The 16,491-nt window shown below is 46.9% G+C and overlaps 1 protein-coding gene across 6 annotated transcripts in view; it reads right to left on the bottom strand.

Annotated features, from left to right (window-relative positions):
- LOC100032951 (zinc finger protein 345-like) overlaps window positions 1-16,335 on the bottom strand; it is a 16,884-nt gene extending 549 nt beyond the window's left edge. Inside the window, exons 1-6 of one of the 6 annotated variants that reach the window (XM_056814870.1) lie at window positions 16,100-16,325; window positions 15,126-15,239; window positions 14,236-14,288; window positions 6,308-6,434; window positions 4,592-4,687; window positions 1-3,358 (exon numbers count right to left, since the gene is read on the bottom strand). The exon at window positions 1-3,358 is cut by the window's left edge and continues 549 nt beyond it. In XM_056814870.1, the coding sequence (XP_056670848.1) occupies window positions 972-3,358; window positions 4,592-4,687; window positions 6,308-6,434; window positions 14,236-14,268 (2,643 nt within the window). In that variant the 5' untranslated portion in view covers window positions 14,269-14,288; window positions 15,126-15,239; window positions 16,100-16,325 and the 3' untranslated portion in view covers window positions 1-971. The other 5 variants (XM_056814871.1, XM_056814869.1, XM_056814872.1 and 2 more) reach the window with 5 other exon arrangements.
- Between the last annotated feature and the right edge of the window lie 156 nt (window positions 16,336-16,491).

The raw sequence follows: 16,491 nt of genomic DNA, 5'->3' as shown, positions 1-16,491 counted from the left end.
GAGAGCTCTATGTGAAAGTCTATGGTTTTTCTGATGGAGAGCAAGACTGGAGCTTCATGGGAATGGCTTTCCACATTGCTTGTATTCATAAGGTTTTCCCCAGTGTTGATTCTTTGATGTACAACAAGACTGGAGTGGACTATGAATGTATTTTAACATTGATTATATACATAGTTCCTCACCAGCATGGATTCTCTGATGTTAAGCAAGATGAGAGTTCTGTCTGAATGTCTTTTGACATTGCTTGCATTTATTAGGTTTCTCATTTGTGTGGATCCTCTGATGTATAGTGTTAGATTTAAATTAATATCCAATAGTTCCAAGCATTATATTTTATAAAGTTTATTAATAATCTCTTAAAGATGAATAAATAAAAGAACACAAGTAAAAGACTGAGTAAAAGCCACATGAGTGAAATTCTCCTGTCTTGCACTCACCTCACCTCCACAAACCACATTCCCCAAAAAAGAGCAAGAGGGCAGAGCTACACAAAAATGTATCCTCCCTATGTTAACACACAATGTGAGAAGAAACATGGGAAGCTTAGAGAGTTCTGGGGAGGAAAATTTAAATTATATAAGAGCAAGACTAGAGCTCTGACCAAATGTCTTTCCACATTGACTACTTCTTACCATAAATATTCTTACCAGTATGAGTGTGAAATCTCCTAACCTCTCGTTATGAATACAATATTAGCTTTTATGACAAGATAGATAATATAGTTTATTTCTTATGAATTGTAAACGTTAGCTAAGGAAATAGTTTAAGGATGGTATCAGATCTTTCTGACAAGCTTTTTGACCTAAAGTCTGAAAACACAAAGTTCCAAACACTCTGTTGTAAGATCATCCCATCATTAATGGGAGTTTGGCCTCCTCTCAATGACCCTAATTAGCTTGGAGGTTTTGCATTACTGTGATGAATTTTCGCCACATCAGTGAGGATTCTCTGCTTATGAGCAAATCTGGAACTCATTGTGATTGTTTTTCCACACAGATTGACTTCAGTTTTTTTACAGCATGGATTCTCTGATGTATAGTAAGACGATAGCTCCGACTGAATGTCTTCCCACACTGCTTGCACTCATAAGGTTTCTCCCCAGTGTGGATTCTCTGATGTACAGAAAGACTGGAGCTCTCCCTGAATGTCTTCCCACATTGCTTGCATTCATAAGGTTTCTCCCCAGTGTGGATTCGCTGATGTTTAGTAAGACTGGAGCTCACACTGAATGTCTTTCCACACTGCTTGCATTCATAAGGTTTCTCCCCAGTGTGGATTCTCTGATGATCAGCAAGACGGTAGCTCACAATGAATGTCTTTCCACATTGCTTGCATTCATAAGGTTTCTCCCCAGTGTGGATTCTCTGGTGATAAACAAGATGAGAAGTCTCCCTGAATGTCTTCCCGCACTGCTTGCATTCATAAGGTTTCTCCCCAGTGTGGATTCTCTGATGTTTAGTAAGCCTGGAGCTCACACTAAATGTCTTTCCACATTGCTTGCATTCATAAGGTTTCTCCCCAGTGTGGATTCTCTGATGTATAGCAAGGCTGGAGCTCACACTGAATGTCTTTCCACACTGCTTGCATTCATAAGGTTTCTCCCCAGTGTGGACTCTCTGATGACCAGCAAGACGGGACCTCACACTGAATGTCTTTCCACATAGCTTGCATTCATAAGGTTTCTCCCCAGTGTGGATTCTCTGATGTACAGAAAGACTGGAGCTCACACTGAATGTCTTTCCACACTGCTTGCATTCATAAGGTTTCTCCCCAGTGTGGATTCTCTGATGTTTAGTAAGACTGGAAGTCTCCCCGAATGTCTTTCCACACAGCTTACATTCATAAGGTTTCTCCCCAGTGTGGATTCTCTGATGATAAACAAGATGGGAAGTCTCTCTGAATGTCTTCCCACACTGCTTGCATTCATAAGGTTTCTCCCCAGTGTGGATTCTCCGATGTTTAGTAAGCCTGGAGCTCATACTGAATGTTTTTCCACACTGCTTACATTCATAAGGTTTTTCCCCAGTGTGGATTTTCTGATGATGAACAAGATGGGAGCTCTCCCTGAATGTCTGTTCACACTGACTGCATTCATAAGGTTTATCCTCAGTGTGGATACTCTGATGATAAACAAGATGGGAGTTGTCAATGAATGTCTTTCCACACTGCTTGCATTCATAAGATTTCTTCCCAGTGTGGATTCTCCGATGACAAGCAAGGCTGGAGCTCACACTGAATGTCTTTCCACACTGCTTGCATTCATAAGGTTTCTCCCCAGTGTGGATTCTCTGATGTACAGAAAGACTGGAGCTCACACTGAATGTCTTTCCACAGAGCCTGCATTCATAAGGTTTCTCCCCAGTGTGGATTCTCTGATGCACAGCAAGATTGGAGCTCACACTGAATGTCTTTCCACACTGCTTACATTCATAAGGTTTCTCCCCAGTGTGGATTCTCAGATGTTTAGTAAGACTGGAGCTCACACTGAATGTCTTTCCACACTGCTTACATTCATAAGGTTTATCCCCACTGTGGATTCTCTGATGTTTACTAAGATTGGAGCTCACACTGAATGTCTGTTCACAGGGACTGCATTCATAAGGTTTGTCTTCAGTGTGGATTCTCTGATGACAAGTAAGACTGGAGCTCACACTGAATGTCTTTCCACACTGCTTACATTCATAAGGTTTCTCCCCAGTGTGGATTCTCTGATGTACAGCAAGACTGGAGCTCACACTGAATGTCTTTCCACATTGCTTGCATTCATAAGGTTTCTCCCCAGTGTGGACTCTCTGATGACCAGCAAGATGGGACCTCACACTGAATGTCTTTCCACATTGCTTGCATTCATAAGGTTTCTCCCCAGTATGGATTCTCTGATGCTGAACAAGATGGGAGCTCTGACTGAATGTCTTTCCACACTGCTTGCATTCATAAGGTTTCTCCCCAGTGTGGATTCTCTGATGTACAGCAAGACTGTAGCTCTCCCTGAATGTCTTTCCACACTGTTTGCATTCATAAGGTTTCTCCCCAGTGTGGATTCTTTGATGTACAGCAAGACGGGACCTCACACTAAATGTCTTTCCACACTGTTTGCATTCATAATATTTCTCCCATGTGTGGATTCTCTGATGTACAGCAAGACGGGAGCTCACATTAAATGTCTTTCCACACTGATTATGTTCAGTAGATTTTTCCTCAGTGTGAATTCTTTGATGTTCAATAAGGGATGAATTTTGAAATTCTCTATAAACTAAGGTATAAGGACCACCACTTATGAATTGTTGTTGGCCCATTTCTTCCACAGAGAGGCTTGCCTCTGTTGGAATCACCTTTATTTCAGGTCTGATCTCTGAATCTAAAAGAAACAAACAAGTAAACAGTAAGTACAGAGCCACATATACACATATATATCTCCTTTATTCCATTGTCAGAACATCAACTGATTTATATCCTATTTCCTCGAGTAAGAAGAAAAGCCTTCCAACTTAAATTGGTACAATCCATCATTTGAACATGCATTTAATTAAAATCTAATGAACAATTTAATTATCAAAGAGCCTCACATAGCATCACATTGGCTCTTTGTGATTTTGGCAAGGCTGGCATTATTACATTCCTATGTCAGATCATGATCTCATAATGCCTGGCTGAGTGATTTGATCTAAATCCTAGCAGCTAAGTTCAAGTCTTGTGACTGGGCATGCTCTCTCCCTAGTAATAGACAATCCACTTCCAAGTTTTCCTTTTTTCTTTCGTTTTCATTGTTTATACATTTAATCCTATCCTCACAGGTATGATACCATGGTGTGCATATGTACTAAATATTCCAATTATTTCATGATCTGGCTTATTCTTAAGCATTATATAATTTTATTCATGATTTCTTTTTAAATTATTTTTTTTGTTGCAGGATCTGAGATGAAATGAAGAAAATCAACACTGTTTTCTGCATTCATCCAAGGCATGAAAGATTTTGTTGTTCCCTACTTCTTGAGAGTAGCCTTTGCTTTTTTTTGAATGCCTTTTCCCTACAATAAAATCCTCTTCCTGAATACAATTTAAATTAAGACATGGCATTTTTCATGTTTAAAAACATACTCATAGAGTATCTTGAGTTCACCATCCTTTTCTAAGGAAATGGGCTGCATGGTTCATTTTTAGTTCTTTTGTGCCATTCTAATTTAGTGGTTCATAATAAGCCCTTTAGAGATTTGAGATAATGCTAAGTTTATAATCCTGAGATCAAGACATTACTTGAGTTTGGGCATTATTTGTGCAACTGAGATAGCAGACTCTTTGCACACCCTGGTCACTAGACATGCAGAATAGAGGTCGATATGAAATCCTCATTGACCACAAGGTTTTGCAAAAAAAGCCCTTCAGTGGCCACTCACTGCAACACCTTCCCCTTACTGACACGAAACTCAGGCTCAGGGATGCTGTGACGTGCCCAGGAAGCCACTGCTAACAGATCCGGAAAAGAGCCCCAAGGCAGGCCTTCGCGCCCTCAAGCCTCGCCCGTGCCTCCCTGCGGCATGCAGAGATCTGCTCAGCTCAGCTCTCACATAGCTCTGTTTCCCTCACTCACCTGGACAGCCGATTCCCAGGTCTTCTTGCTCCAGCATCCACGGGGCTTCCCTTTGCTCAAAATAAGAGATCACGTCTCCTCTGGAAACTGCAAGCCCTGGGCAGGGGAGGAGGGAGAGAAGCCTTCTTTAGGGAAAGGCGCGCGAATCTGGTTACTCCATTTAGAGCCTCCCTCCATGGGGCTGGCACATGAGTCTGCGGGGGGATCTGTAAGGAGCAACAGCCACTGCTCTGCCCACCCCCCACCCTGTGCAGTTCTATTCTGGCAGAAACTCCTGAGCACAAGCTAGGTAAAAGGGTCATTGTTCTGGATCAAGCTGAAGCCCCAGACAAAGGGAGCTCGAGGGATCAGCTCTTGTCCCATCGCCCCACGCTCTCCACTCCCTGAAACTCTTCTAAACCTTGTGAACTTCCCATTTGGGGAGTTTCTGCTTCTTCTGCTGGGCGACTCCACAAACCCTCATCGGTCCCAACTCTGTTTCTCAGCTCGTCTCTTACTGTAGACAATGACCGAGGACTATAAGCAGGATGCTTGCAAGGACTCCCGAGCCCGTTTCCACAGCATTTCTTTTGAAGCAGAGGAGGGGGCGAGAGGATCATGAAAACAACGTGGAATTAGACAACTTGCTTCTGGGGGCAGCTGGGTGGTTCAGTGGATTGAGAGTCCAGTCTAGAGACCAGAGGTTCTAGGTTCAAATACGGCTTCAGACACTTCCTAGCTCTGTGACCCTGGGCAAGTCCCTTAACCCCCATTGCCTAGCTCTTACCACTCTTGTGCCTTAGAACCAATACACAGTAATGATTCTAAGGCAGAAGGTAAGGGTTGTACAGTATTACAGAAAAATTTAAAAATTTGAAAAAAAAAGACAATTTGGTTCTGGTTCATTTCTTTTGTAGGACGATGGACTCATTCCAGTTTCCCATTATTACAAAATAGAAGTGCAGTGGGTAGAGACCTGAGGTTTGAGTCAAGAACTCAGTTTATAACTGACCACACACACTGACTATGTGTGTGCCTCGGAACAACTCTTCATCTAATCTCTATTTCCTCAACTGTAAAATGGGAATAATTGTATGGAAGAAGTGAAATAATATAAAGAAAACCCCTGGCAGAGCACCTGGCCAAGACCAGGTCATTATAAATGCTTCCTTCCTTCTTTCTATTTCTCATCAGCTGTGCTGGAGGTTTAGGGCAAAAGGAAGGAAGATTAAGCCCAAATCTGCTCTACTAGGGACACTTAGAATCTATGAGCTAAAAGTTTATGCTTATTAAAGAGAAAAAATATTCCAAACACAACATCCATCCTAAAGATGAAGAAGTTATAAGGAAAACCTGCCTGTACAATTTTCAGAGATTTGTTTGGGAGGCAAAATGCAGATTCAGGTAAAGGTGAGACCAAATAATATATGAGATTAGTTTCATGTCTGAGATTTTTGAACATGGATTTAATTTTTGATCTGAAGCTCCTTAGAGTTGATGACAGAAAATTTCAGGAGCATCAAAGGAAACCTCCAAGTTCCCATTATACAAATATACAAAAAGAACACAAAGTTTTTTCTTTATAGGAAAACTAGGCACCAGAAGGTCCCTCTTTCTTGGACTCAGGAAATTAGCATTTTCCCCTTCCTCATAACTGATAAATGTTCGAAACGTTGCCTACTACTGAAAATGTTTTATTGGACTGTAGCCTCATTTACCAGGGGAAGTGTTCCTTACCCACAGACACCAAGTTCCGGGCATTCTCCAGCATCACCTCCTTATAAAGCACCTTTTGGGGAGGGGTCAAGAGGCACCACTCCTCCTTCGTGAAGTCCACAGCCACATCCTTGAATGTCACCACCTCCTAAACCATCAAAAGTTATAGACAGAGGCCTGAAGTACATGTCAGGATTAATAATCTGACCCTCATCAATTACAGGAGGAAACCAAAGCACAGAGAAGGTCTGGCCCCCAACCCTTTAAGAGTGTCCACACTTGAAACCATCTTGAAACCATAGTCTTGAAGAGCCCAGTGGAATTTTGAGAAAACAGCTGCCCTAGAATAGGAGTGTTGTGAATTTTAGATTATTCCACCCTACTTAGTCTAACAAAATCAGGAATGTCTTGTGAACTTTAGATTACTCCACCCTACTTAGATCTTACTTTATGGTGAAGATAAAATTGTAATCTCCTGATTGAACAATGAAGGTACTTAGTTCTTACTTTACAGTGAAGCTAGAACTCTAAGTCTATTTTTAGATCTTGATACAAAAAGGTGTTAAGTAACTATGAAGGGTAAATTAATCACAAAAAGGTTAAGTAACTCACAAAAGGTGAACTTAACAAAGAAATGTTAAGTAACTCAAAAGATATGATCTAATCAAAGATGAGAACTAAAGAATGGGCAGTCCTGGAGAAAAGCCTCTGATACGATTAGTAGACATGAAAATTTAGAGGAGGAGACACAAGAGTAAAAGGTCTATATGTTTCGAGTCACTTCCTCTCTCTAGTACCTTTGGCGGCGGAGAGTTGCCTGGTGGCAGCATGCTGGGACTTTCAGCATCTTGGCGTGGCTACAGCTATTGTCTGGTTTGGTGGAGAGTTTCTGGATGAGTTTTCCTCCTTTACTTTCCAACTTTATCCTCTTAGAAGCCTCTAATCTCCTTCAGAGACCTAGTGGTGGAGACCTTGAACTCCCCCTGGCACAGGCCAGGCGGGAGAAATCCCTCTTCCCTCTTTCTCCTTAAATCCTTCCCTCTATATTAATTAAAATTACTATAAGTATCCAGACTGACTTGGGTATTTTATTTGGGATTTTCCCCTGGCAACAAATTAATTTAGATTTTAAGTCATAACTCTAAAATTATCTTTACAGCGTCTACCTCTGGAATCGGGACTGTGAAATCCCCCAACACCCTCAGGATTACATCAGTACCTCCAGTTTTTCCTAATTTATTCATTTGGTGATCAGAGACCTTGACATTTCCAAGACGGATTTTTAAAGTAACTCACACATCTGGTATGACTTTTCTCCCCCCACCCCATGCTGCATCATGTGAAATTGGTATTCAAACACGCCCGTGTCATTTCAGAACAAAGTTTATTTCACTTGTTTTTTTAAATTTTTGTTGTCTGTACCTGATGCTCGGGCATCTCTGATGCTCAGGAACCCAGGATTGGGGGAGCAACCTGGAAAAGCGTGTTTTTAGCAGCAAGACTGTGGGTACAAGGAGGCCGCTCCCAAGGCTCCGGGTCTCTGGCTGCTGACCGGAGTCCGGCGTCACTGTGACACTGACCCTCTCTCAATAAACCCATTTCTTTTCGGCTTGGAGACTTTGTTTCCCTTTTTGGCATCTCAGCTAATACATTCTCGCCACAGAATGCATCTCCCTATGAAATCATGGAGCAAAGCTGTGTGCTACTGGGAGGTGTGTGGATCTGTGGAGGAGAAGAGAGAGTGCGAGGTACACGTCCTTTCTCCGTAGAAATTGCAAGTTCCACGTTCTACACCAAAACTGTGTCTTCTGGAGGGAAGAGCTGTACGGGACGCCTTCAAAGAGAGCACAGGGACAGAAACGTTCTAGCTTGTTTTCGGCAGGACGGAAATCAAGCCTGATCTGGTGATCTGGGTGGGTTCTCAGTCAAGTGAAGGACTCTTGTCTGCCGCTACAGTCAGGTCTGCAGTGTTTCCAGGGAAACCTTTTGCTGTGTGATTGCTTCCATTTGTACATGGCCTATCTTTCTGATGATACAGAAATAAGAGGGATTGTGATGGAGGACGGAGAGGTCCTTTATTCGATAAAAAAGCAATATTTATCCAGATGCCATGCCAGACCTCTTACATCGATCTGTCACCACCGTGGGGCGAAGGACTGAACTCCACAGCTCATTCTGAGGAGAAAGTCAAGCTCAAATATCTTCTTTCTCACCCTGATCTACTGTTGGGGCTTTTTCCTCACTGATTTCTCCACCGTGCCCTTGGTATGGGCACCTTCTCTCCCCTCCACAACCCCTTTTCATGCCTCTTTTGAGTATTGTCTTCCTCTACGACGAGACGGTTAGAAGCTTGAAGCTAAGAGAACAGAAAACCTTGAGTCTACCAAGGTAAGCCTCCCCCAAGAACACGAGAGCAAGAACAGCAGATTTGCCATGGAAGTCCACAGAAGCGAAGGACAAGTCAGGAAAAAGTCCAGAACATTCCAAGATATCTCGCCACTTCCAAAGCCAGATATGCTGATCTCAGAGCCAGGATGACCCCAGAGAGCTCACAGGTCACGCAGAAGACCCCGCGGGATCTCCCAATAACGAGAGGAACCACCCAAAGCAATCGGCGCGAACTTCTGAACACAGAAAACGAAATTGAAGTGCCAAGAAGCCAGACTGTCTCGGGGTGAAATCAAAGGCTACGAACTCCACTCGGGGAGAGGCGACCAAAAATACGGGGCTACGAGCCATCAGGAGAGAGAAAGACCTTCCGATGCAATGGAATAACGCGAGGCTATTCCCAATCCAGGAGAAGTGAAGAACGTGCCCCAAAAGGCAACGGAACTCAGCACGCAGCCCAGAGAGCCAACCCTAGGGGAAGACTGAGCTGATCGCGCACCGTTTATCGAGCGATCCCATTTACAACAAATGGCTGCTGTCTCCTAGCCCGAGTCACGGTTCTCTGGACTGGTTCAGTCTTCAGCTGATCGATCTGCTTCTTGGGCACCGAATCTCTGCTCTGTTCTGGTTCCCTGGTATGAGCTGACCTGGGAAGATTCAGGCGAGTCACAGGGAGGCAGTTCTAGGACTTTCACCCCTCAACGACGTCTAGTTTGCTGCCCAAAGTCAGGGATTTGGACTCACATGCTGGCCCAACTGCCAGTCCGTCCTCATGTTTCTACATCCCAGGTGTGAAACCAGTTTTGTTGCCCTTTCTGTTCTGTGTCCCCCAAACCGATCAAAGGGCGATATGACATAAACTGAGGCAAGCCATGGACTTCTTCCTTGACCGGCAGAATGCCTCGCTTTACTTTGCCTCAGTTTACCCCTTTGTTAAGTTTCACTCCCACAATACTGGCTAAGAAGTAAGCGTTCACGCAGGAAAAGGAACCTGGAGCATTTTTAGGGAGAAAACCTGAAATCTGCTTCTGGAAAACCCCCAAGAGCAGAACGCAGCAGGGAATGACTCCAGAGCACAATGGAGCAGAAGAACGACAGAAGAAGAAGGAAGCTGCACAAGGAGAGCGGGATGAGTGAGGAACCCTGGTGGGGTCACAGTGTGGGAAGGGCCACGGACAGGCGAAGGCTTCTTTGGTGGGAACCCAGGACAGAACGGGAGAGGAGGAGGAGGAGGCGGGCGAGAGGGCCATTCCCTGCGCATATCGAGGACCAGAAATGTTCAACTCCGCTCCATCTACCTTCAGCGCCTCTCATGCCCCAGGCCCTGTGCTGAGTCCTGGGGATCCCCCAAAGGCCAAAGACATCCCTTGTCCTCAAGGAGCTGTGACACCCCAAGAGGGGAGGGAGACCCGATGCCAAAAATAGATGCACGTACACAAGGTCTGCCCAGGAAAAACAGGGAATGATGGAAAGAACGAGGGCTCTCTAATCCACTGGGGCTGCAGGTAGGGTTCCTGTAGAAGGTGTTCAGTTAGGACTTAAGGGAAGTGGGGTCACTGTTTGGACTGGGAAGGAAGAAATGCTCCAGGCATGGGGTACAGCCACTGAACATGCTTGGAGCCAGAGGCAGCTCAGCCACACAGGTTTAAATCTGATCTCAGACACCTCCTAGCTGTGTGACCCTGGACAAGTCACTTAACCCCCACACTGCCTCGCCTTTCCCACTCTTCTGCCTTTGATCTGGTACTCAGTATCAATTCTAAGAAAGTAGGGAAGGGTTTAAAAACCCCGAGAAACCTGCAGCTGACAGAATCCACGAGCCAGAGATCATATTGGGGTGTAAGGTATAAGAAGCCTGGCTAGCCAAACATGATGCATTTGATCCCTGAGGCAATAGGGAGCCACTGCAGCCTATGGAGTGGGGGAGTGACACGGCCACAACTGCACTGTAGGAAAATTACTGCAGTGGCTGAATCGAGAATGATCTGGAGTGGAGACTCTTGAGTGGGGCAGACCCACCACCCACTGTCTGAACAGTCTAGGCATAGTGTGATGGGGGCCCGGCCAGGATGATGGCAGTGACACAGGGCAGAAGGGAGCGTATTGGAGAGACGTTGCAAAGGTGAAACTGGCAGGTGTGGGCGCCATATTGGATATGTGGCATGAGAGCCAGCGAGGGGTCAGAGGACTCCGATGGTTTTGAGGGACGAGGAGGGCAGTAGAGAAGGTGGGGGTCGTGTCTGACTGAGAGAGAACAGTTTGTTCTGGACACACTGAGTTTCAGATGCCCACAGGTCATGCAGTGGAAATACCAGTATGGAAATTGGAGGTGCAAGCCTGGAGGGCAGCAGAGACATTAGGGCAGACGATGTCTATCGGAGACTCCTCAGCAGGGATGGTGAGTACATCCCTGCTCCTGGAGGAGATCACCAACGAAAGAAGTCTAGAGGCAGAGCAGAAGAGGACTAAAATGAGGACCCTGAGGGACACATGCATCTAAGCTTACTGTTTCAAGGTGTGACATGGAGGAGGACCCAGCAAAGACAGAGGAGCAGAGACCAGAGAGGAAGGAGGTAACCAGGAGAGGCTGGTGTCCTAACAACCTGAAGAGATGAGAGTATCAGGGAAGAGAGACCGGCCTGCAGAGACGATGGAGAAACGAGGACTGTGAACTACAAGCCAACATCCCTGGTGAACCTCGTCTCCAAAATCTCAAAACGCTGCCCCAAAATCACAGCAAATTGTCCAAGAAATCATTCCTGATGATCAAATGGGATTTGGACCAGGAAGAAAAAGGACGGTTCAAAAATAGGAAACGTACACGATAATCAAAAGAAAACCCCAAATATCCCAAGCACAGTGAAGGTCACCTCAGGAAATGCAGAAAAAGCCTTGGACAAAGCACCAAGTTCTTTTACATTAAAACACAACAGGAAGCACACGTACGCGGGGCCTTCTTGAGGATCATAAAACATCCATTTCAAACCAAAAGCAAATATCACGAGATGACGATACATTTGAACCGTTTCCAGTAAATGCAGGCGTGAAGGAAGGATGTCTACGTTCTCCACTCTCCTGGGAATGCTTGAAATAATAAAATAAGGAAAAGCACTAAAAGGCATCAAGACAATGAAGAGCTCAAACTATCTGTGTCTGCTGATGGTCTGATGGTTGACTTGGACAATCCCAGGGAATCAGCAAAGATATCAGATGAGACCGTGAAGAGATTAAGCAAACTTAAATGTTATCAAACGATTCCTCAAAAATCAGGATCATTTCTAGGCACAAGAAGAAATAAATGTGCTGGGAAATGCGGATGCCAGAACACCAATACTCAGGATGGAGCGACGAAGTGACCCAACCCCTATGGAGAGCAATTTGGAATCAGGCCCGGAGAAGGATGAAATTGTGCACATCCTTAGACCCAGGAACGCCACGGCGGGGCATTTCCCCAAGAAGATCATGACAAAAAGGAGAAGGACCTGCCTGTTCCAAGATCTTTATGGCAGTTCTCTTTGTGCTGTCCAAGAAATGGAAATCCAGGGGAGAGTCACCGACTGGGGAGTTTGTGACAGAATACTACCACGCCAGGAGAAATGATCAGCAGTTAACAATAAAAGAAACCTTAGAAGGACCTCCCTGAAACGACGACGAGGGACATGAGCAGTTCCTAGAGAACATGAGATAAATCGACTCGATTAATCATTGAGGAAGAGCTCGTGAATGTCCCTTCCAGAGAAAGAACGGAGAGATGGAGGCAAAAACCATATAATCTCTCTACAGATGCCTTCTGTGGTTTGGGGAAGGGCCGGAGGGAGTGCACAATAAAAACCGACCCCCCAAAACGAATAATAGAGGGAAATCCTACTTCAAAGGACTCAAATGTGAATATAGTGTCGGGGGACCAACCTCCCAAAGCCCATAAAACGTGCCTCAATTCCGTCCCAAAGCGATCCTTAAAGAGGTGGCCCCACTGTAGTAGCTGGGAGGATATTCAGTGCTCGTAGCTGTGAACACAGTCCCCCACCCTTACGATGGGGACAGTCTATCATCCTGGAATACTCCATAGCCATTTTGTACTCATATGGCCCCGCTCCCCTCCCCCAGCTGCCTCGGCTGTCCAGCCTTCTCATCTGCTCTGGTGTGACACTGGGCCAAAGACGGGGGCTTAATCCACTCGTTACGGCCTCCTAACCATTCAGAAGAGCCTATTCGTACGCTGCCGAGGCTGAATCGTCCTGGCATGGAGCCCATCCCTGCTAAGGGTGGAGGTGACGTCATTGGCATGACTGGCCAGTGCAGGGACCGGATCCAGGGGCTGAGATACGTGACAGACGCACCGGACAGTGCGCTCGAGCTGGAGCCCTGCTTTTCCTGACATCCCCTCTTTAAGCAGCGCTGTTTAGGGGGGCCCCTCCCAGGGCCCTATTTCTGAACGTCTTCAGGCCATTCCTGGTCTTACCTACAAGCCCTTTGACTCTGTGGGCCAGGTAGCTCAGTAGGACCGAGGCCGTTGTGTGGGTCACAGTCGGGAACGGCTCTGAAATCCATAGCGTCCCTCTCTGGGTGCCTCACTCGGGCTATGGCTATTGACGGCTCTGACAATTCTTGCAACAGGATCTCATGGCACATATTAGCTTCACCCTTTCCTGTCTTCACACCTTCTTCCTCTCTGGCTTCCCGCCTGATGTCTGAGTGCCGATGCTGCGCCCTTCCATTGGCTGCCTCCTGGGATGAGGATGTTCTCCATCGTCACGGTGGCCTCTGAGCATTCTTCCAGTCTCAGCTCCATCTTCACCTTCTGAACCCATGATTCCTGCTCAGAGCCTTCCCTCTCCCAATACCTCCCCGAAACGTTTCCTAGAGCTTGTTGGCACACACACGGCTGCAGGCCTACATCCTCCATCAGCCTGGGAGGGGACCTGGAGGGCCCGCCATCTTTGTTCTTCCCTTGTTTCCCATAGTGCTGGGCACAGACGAGGGCTTTCCTATGTCCTCACTGACTGAGGCAGAAGGAAAGGAGGAGCACCATTTGTTCTCTGATCAAAGCACAGGCTTGGGGGAACCTTCGGGACTCTGCTCCAGACCTGTCCAGACACTTGTGAACAGGTTTTCCTGGACCTACAGCTGCTCTATTGAAGAGCTTGGTGAAAGGAAACAAAGAGAAGGAAAGAAAAAGGGGGATTCTGTGTGGGGTGTGTGTGTGTGTGTGTGTGTTGATAGGTAATCTGAAAGAGAGCAAAGACATGATCCCCAGCAATAAAGCCTGAGGGAAATGGTTGTGCTTGTCAGTCATTTTAATGAAGGAGAAATCAAACTTGGAAGGTCAGTCATTCTGGGGGAAGCGTTAGCGTCTGAGACACCAAAGTGCCAGTGAATCATTTGAAAACGCAGTAGGAGAGCAGGAAAGGGTTGTTCTTCCTGCATTCTGTTTCAAGTCTATCTCATGTAAGAAATGATCTCTAAGGAAGCTATTGCCATCTTCATAACAAACCCTTTAAGATGAATGAAGTTCCCTCATTGGCTGATGTTGGTCGAATCTGTGGACGAAACACACTCACCTGGGCTGGACGTCTGTCTCTCTCCAAGGCCATTCTCCCTGACTCCGGGATCCCTGTAGAGGTAGCAAAGTAGCCCCAGTCACTCCGTTTTGCAAAATTCCCGTCTTTCCCACGATGCCACCTCGATGCTGAAAGCAACCCATTAACTAGACAAGAGACTGATTCATTGATCTAGGGAAGGCTGGTGTGTGTGTGCGTGTGTGTGTGTGTGTGTGTGTGTGTGTGTGTTACTCTGGAAGGGAACTGCCAGGAATGAGGAGTGGAAATCTGAGAGTGGGTTAAAAAAAACAGGTTTCAGCCCCCTGGCATGGAAGAGGGCTGGATGGTTGTGACAGAAGTGGGAGCAGAAAAATCAGTGAAAGGGCTAAAATGGCAAAATAAGGGAGAAGTTTTTAATAACAGGTTTTCATGAGAATATAGTAGAGTTGTAAATTAATATTATCCCTTTAAGCCAGAGAAAAAGAAAACCTCTATCAGCTTTTAACAATGAACAGTTTAGTTAATTAAAATAGAGATAGTAAAAGAATAGAGTAAAATGGATATAGTAAAGGAGAGAAATATAGGAAAGAGGTAGAGAAAGAAAATTGTCTAATGTCAATAGTACTTATTCTATAACTCCAAATAAGTACCTATAATTACTACCTAAAACTGCCTATATCTCCCTATAAGAACAACCACCCCACAAAGGTCCACTAGAAAGACAGAAAAGAGGAAGGAGAGATTACTAATCTTATACCCTATAAATATACCTAAAATGCCTCTAAGTGTCTTCTGAGGCCAGTTTCTTCTGCCAGGTACAACCCAGGCCTAATCCAACCTACTCTCTTCACTATAAATGACTCACTAACTCCCAACCTCCCTAAAATAATGCATAGCCACCACTTACTCACCCCTTCAAGCAGTTTTCTATAGCAGCCCAACTGTCAGCCAACTGTCAGCAGCTGCTTGCCTCAGAGACAGACCTCCTGCTCTCTAGAGATCCCAGGCAAAAAGCACTCTAAAAGCTAAAGGTAAAAACCCCTCTCAGTAAGCTCAGGCCCGCCTTTGTATTCCAGCAGCCAACTTCCCCCAACTGCCAGGTGTCACTGGCAGCAACTGACAGCCTGCAACTGATGCTGGCTCAGCAGGGGGCTCCCTGGTTCCTACTTCCTGTCACTGGGGGCTGGGTAATCCCTGCACGTGTCTATGGCAAGAGGACCTCCAGGTCCCATTCAATTAACTCCTTTTTCCATCGGGAAGGATGAGTGAGGGGAGGGCAGGTAGGGACTAGGAAGCAAGACGAGTTTCACACAGGTCATGGCAGGGAAGCCTCGAGCCTGGGATTGGGCTGCCTGACTCTGGGGAGTCGGAAGGGGGGCGGGGGGAGGGGTAGGAGCCCGGGCCTCTGGCTCCTAGGAGCTGGGAGGCGGGACTCCTGGGTCCTCGGATCTCGTTCTGTCCCCAGCCAGGGTGTTTTAGCAGGAAACGAGATCCCAAAGGGGAAGCCGGCAGCCACAGCCGAACCCTCCCACAGAGCAGAGCAGCTCCACGGACACACCACAGCCTGCCAACGGCTGCTCATCCGGGCGCTGCTGCTCCGGGGTCTGTTCCTGCCCTGCCGCGCTCCTTTCCCGACCTCATCCAGCCCTGCCTAACTGCACAGCCGCGGCGGGAAATCCCGAGGGGCTCCCCATGAATGGGCCTCAGGGCGGCCCCCGCGGGAGCTGCTCTTTCCCCAAAAGACTCACAAGGGGGGGACCCCCCCCCCCCCGCCCCATCCCGGGCGATCCGCGCTGCCGGCGGCTGCCAGCTCGAACCCGGGGGGAAGGGAGAGACGCCCTCCGCGGTTCCCATCCCGTCTCCCGCCGCGAGCTGCGCCCTCTACCTCGGGATCCTCCCCACTTTGGGCCTCTCGTCCCGCGGTGACAGTCGCTCCTTTCCCCCAAGTCTTAAACTAAGTAGCCATACTCAGCTGGAGGAACAGAAGCATCCCAGCGTCACGGGAGGTAGGGCAGAGCAAGCTCCCGACTTCCTATTTCCCAGAGAGCTCTGCGCGGCCGGGGGTTGGTGGGCTGGACTGCCCCGCCCTTCCCTGCCCCGCCTTCTCTCTTCTCTGAGCTCCTCCTCCCGCCCCACCCCCTCGTCCCCTCCCCACTCCCTCGGGGCCTGCCAAGCCCCCCCCTCCTTTCCTGGAAATGTTGGTCTCAGGGCTGCTCCTGCCTGTGCTCGCCCCGTTTAGGGCACTCCGGGTTTCTGGCTTTTGAGATGAAAGAAAAG

Source organism: Monodelphis domestica, chromosome 2 (assembly GCF_027887165.1).
Source record: "Monodelphis domestica isolate mMonDom1 chromosome 2, mMonDom1.pri, whole genome shotgun sequence".
Classification (NCBI taxonomy): Eukaryota; Metazoa; Chordata; class Mammalia; order Didelphimorphia; family Didelphidae; genus Monodelphis; species Monodelphis domestica.
This window is presented reverse-complemented; position numbering and strand designations above follow the sequence as displayed.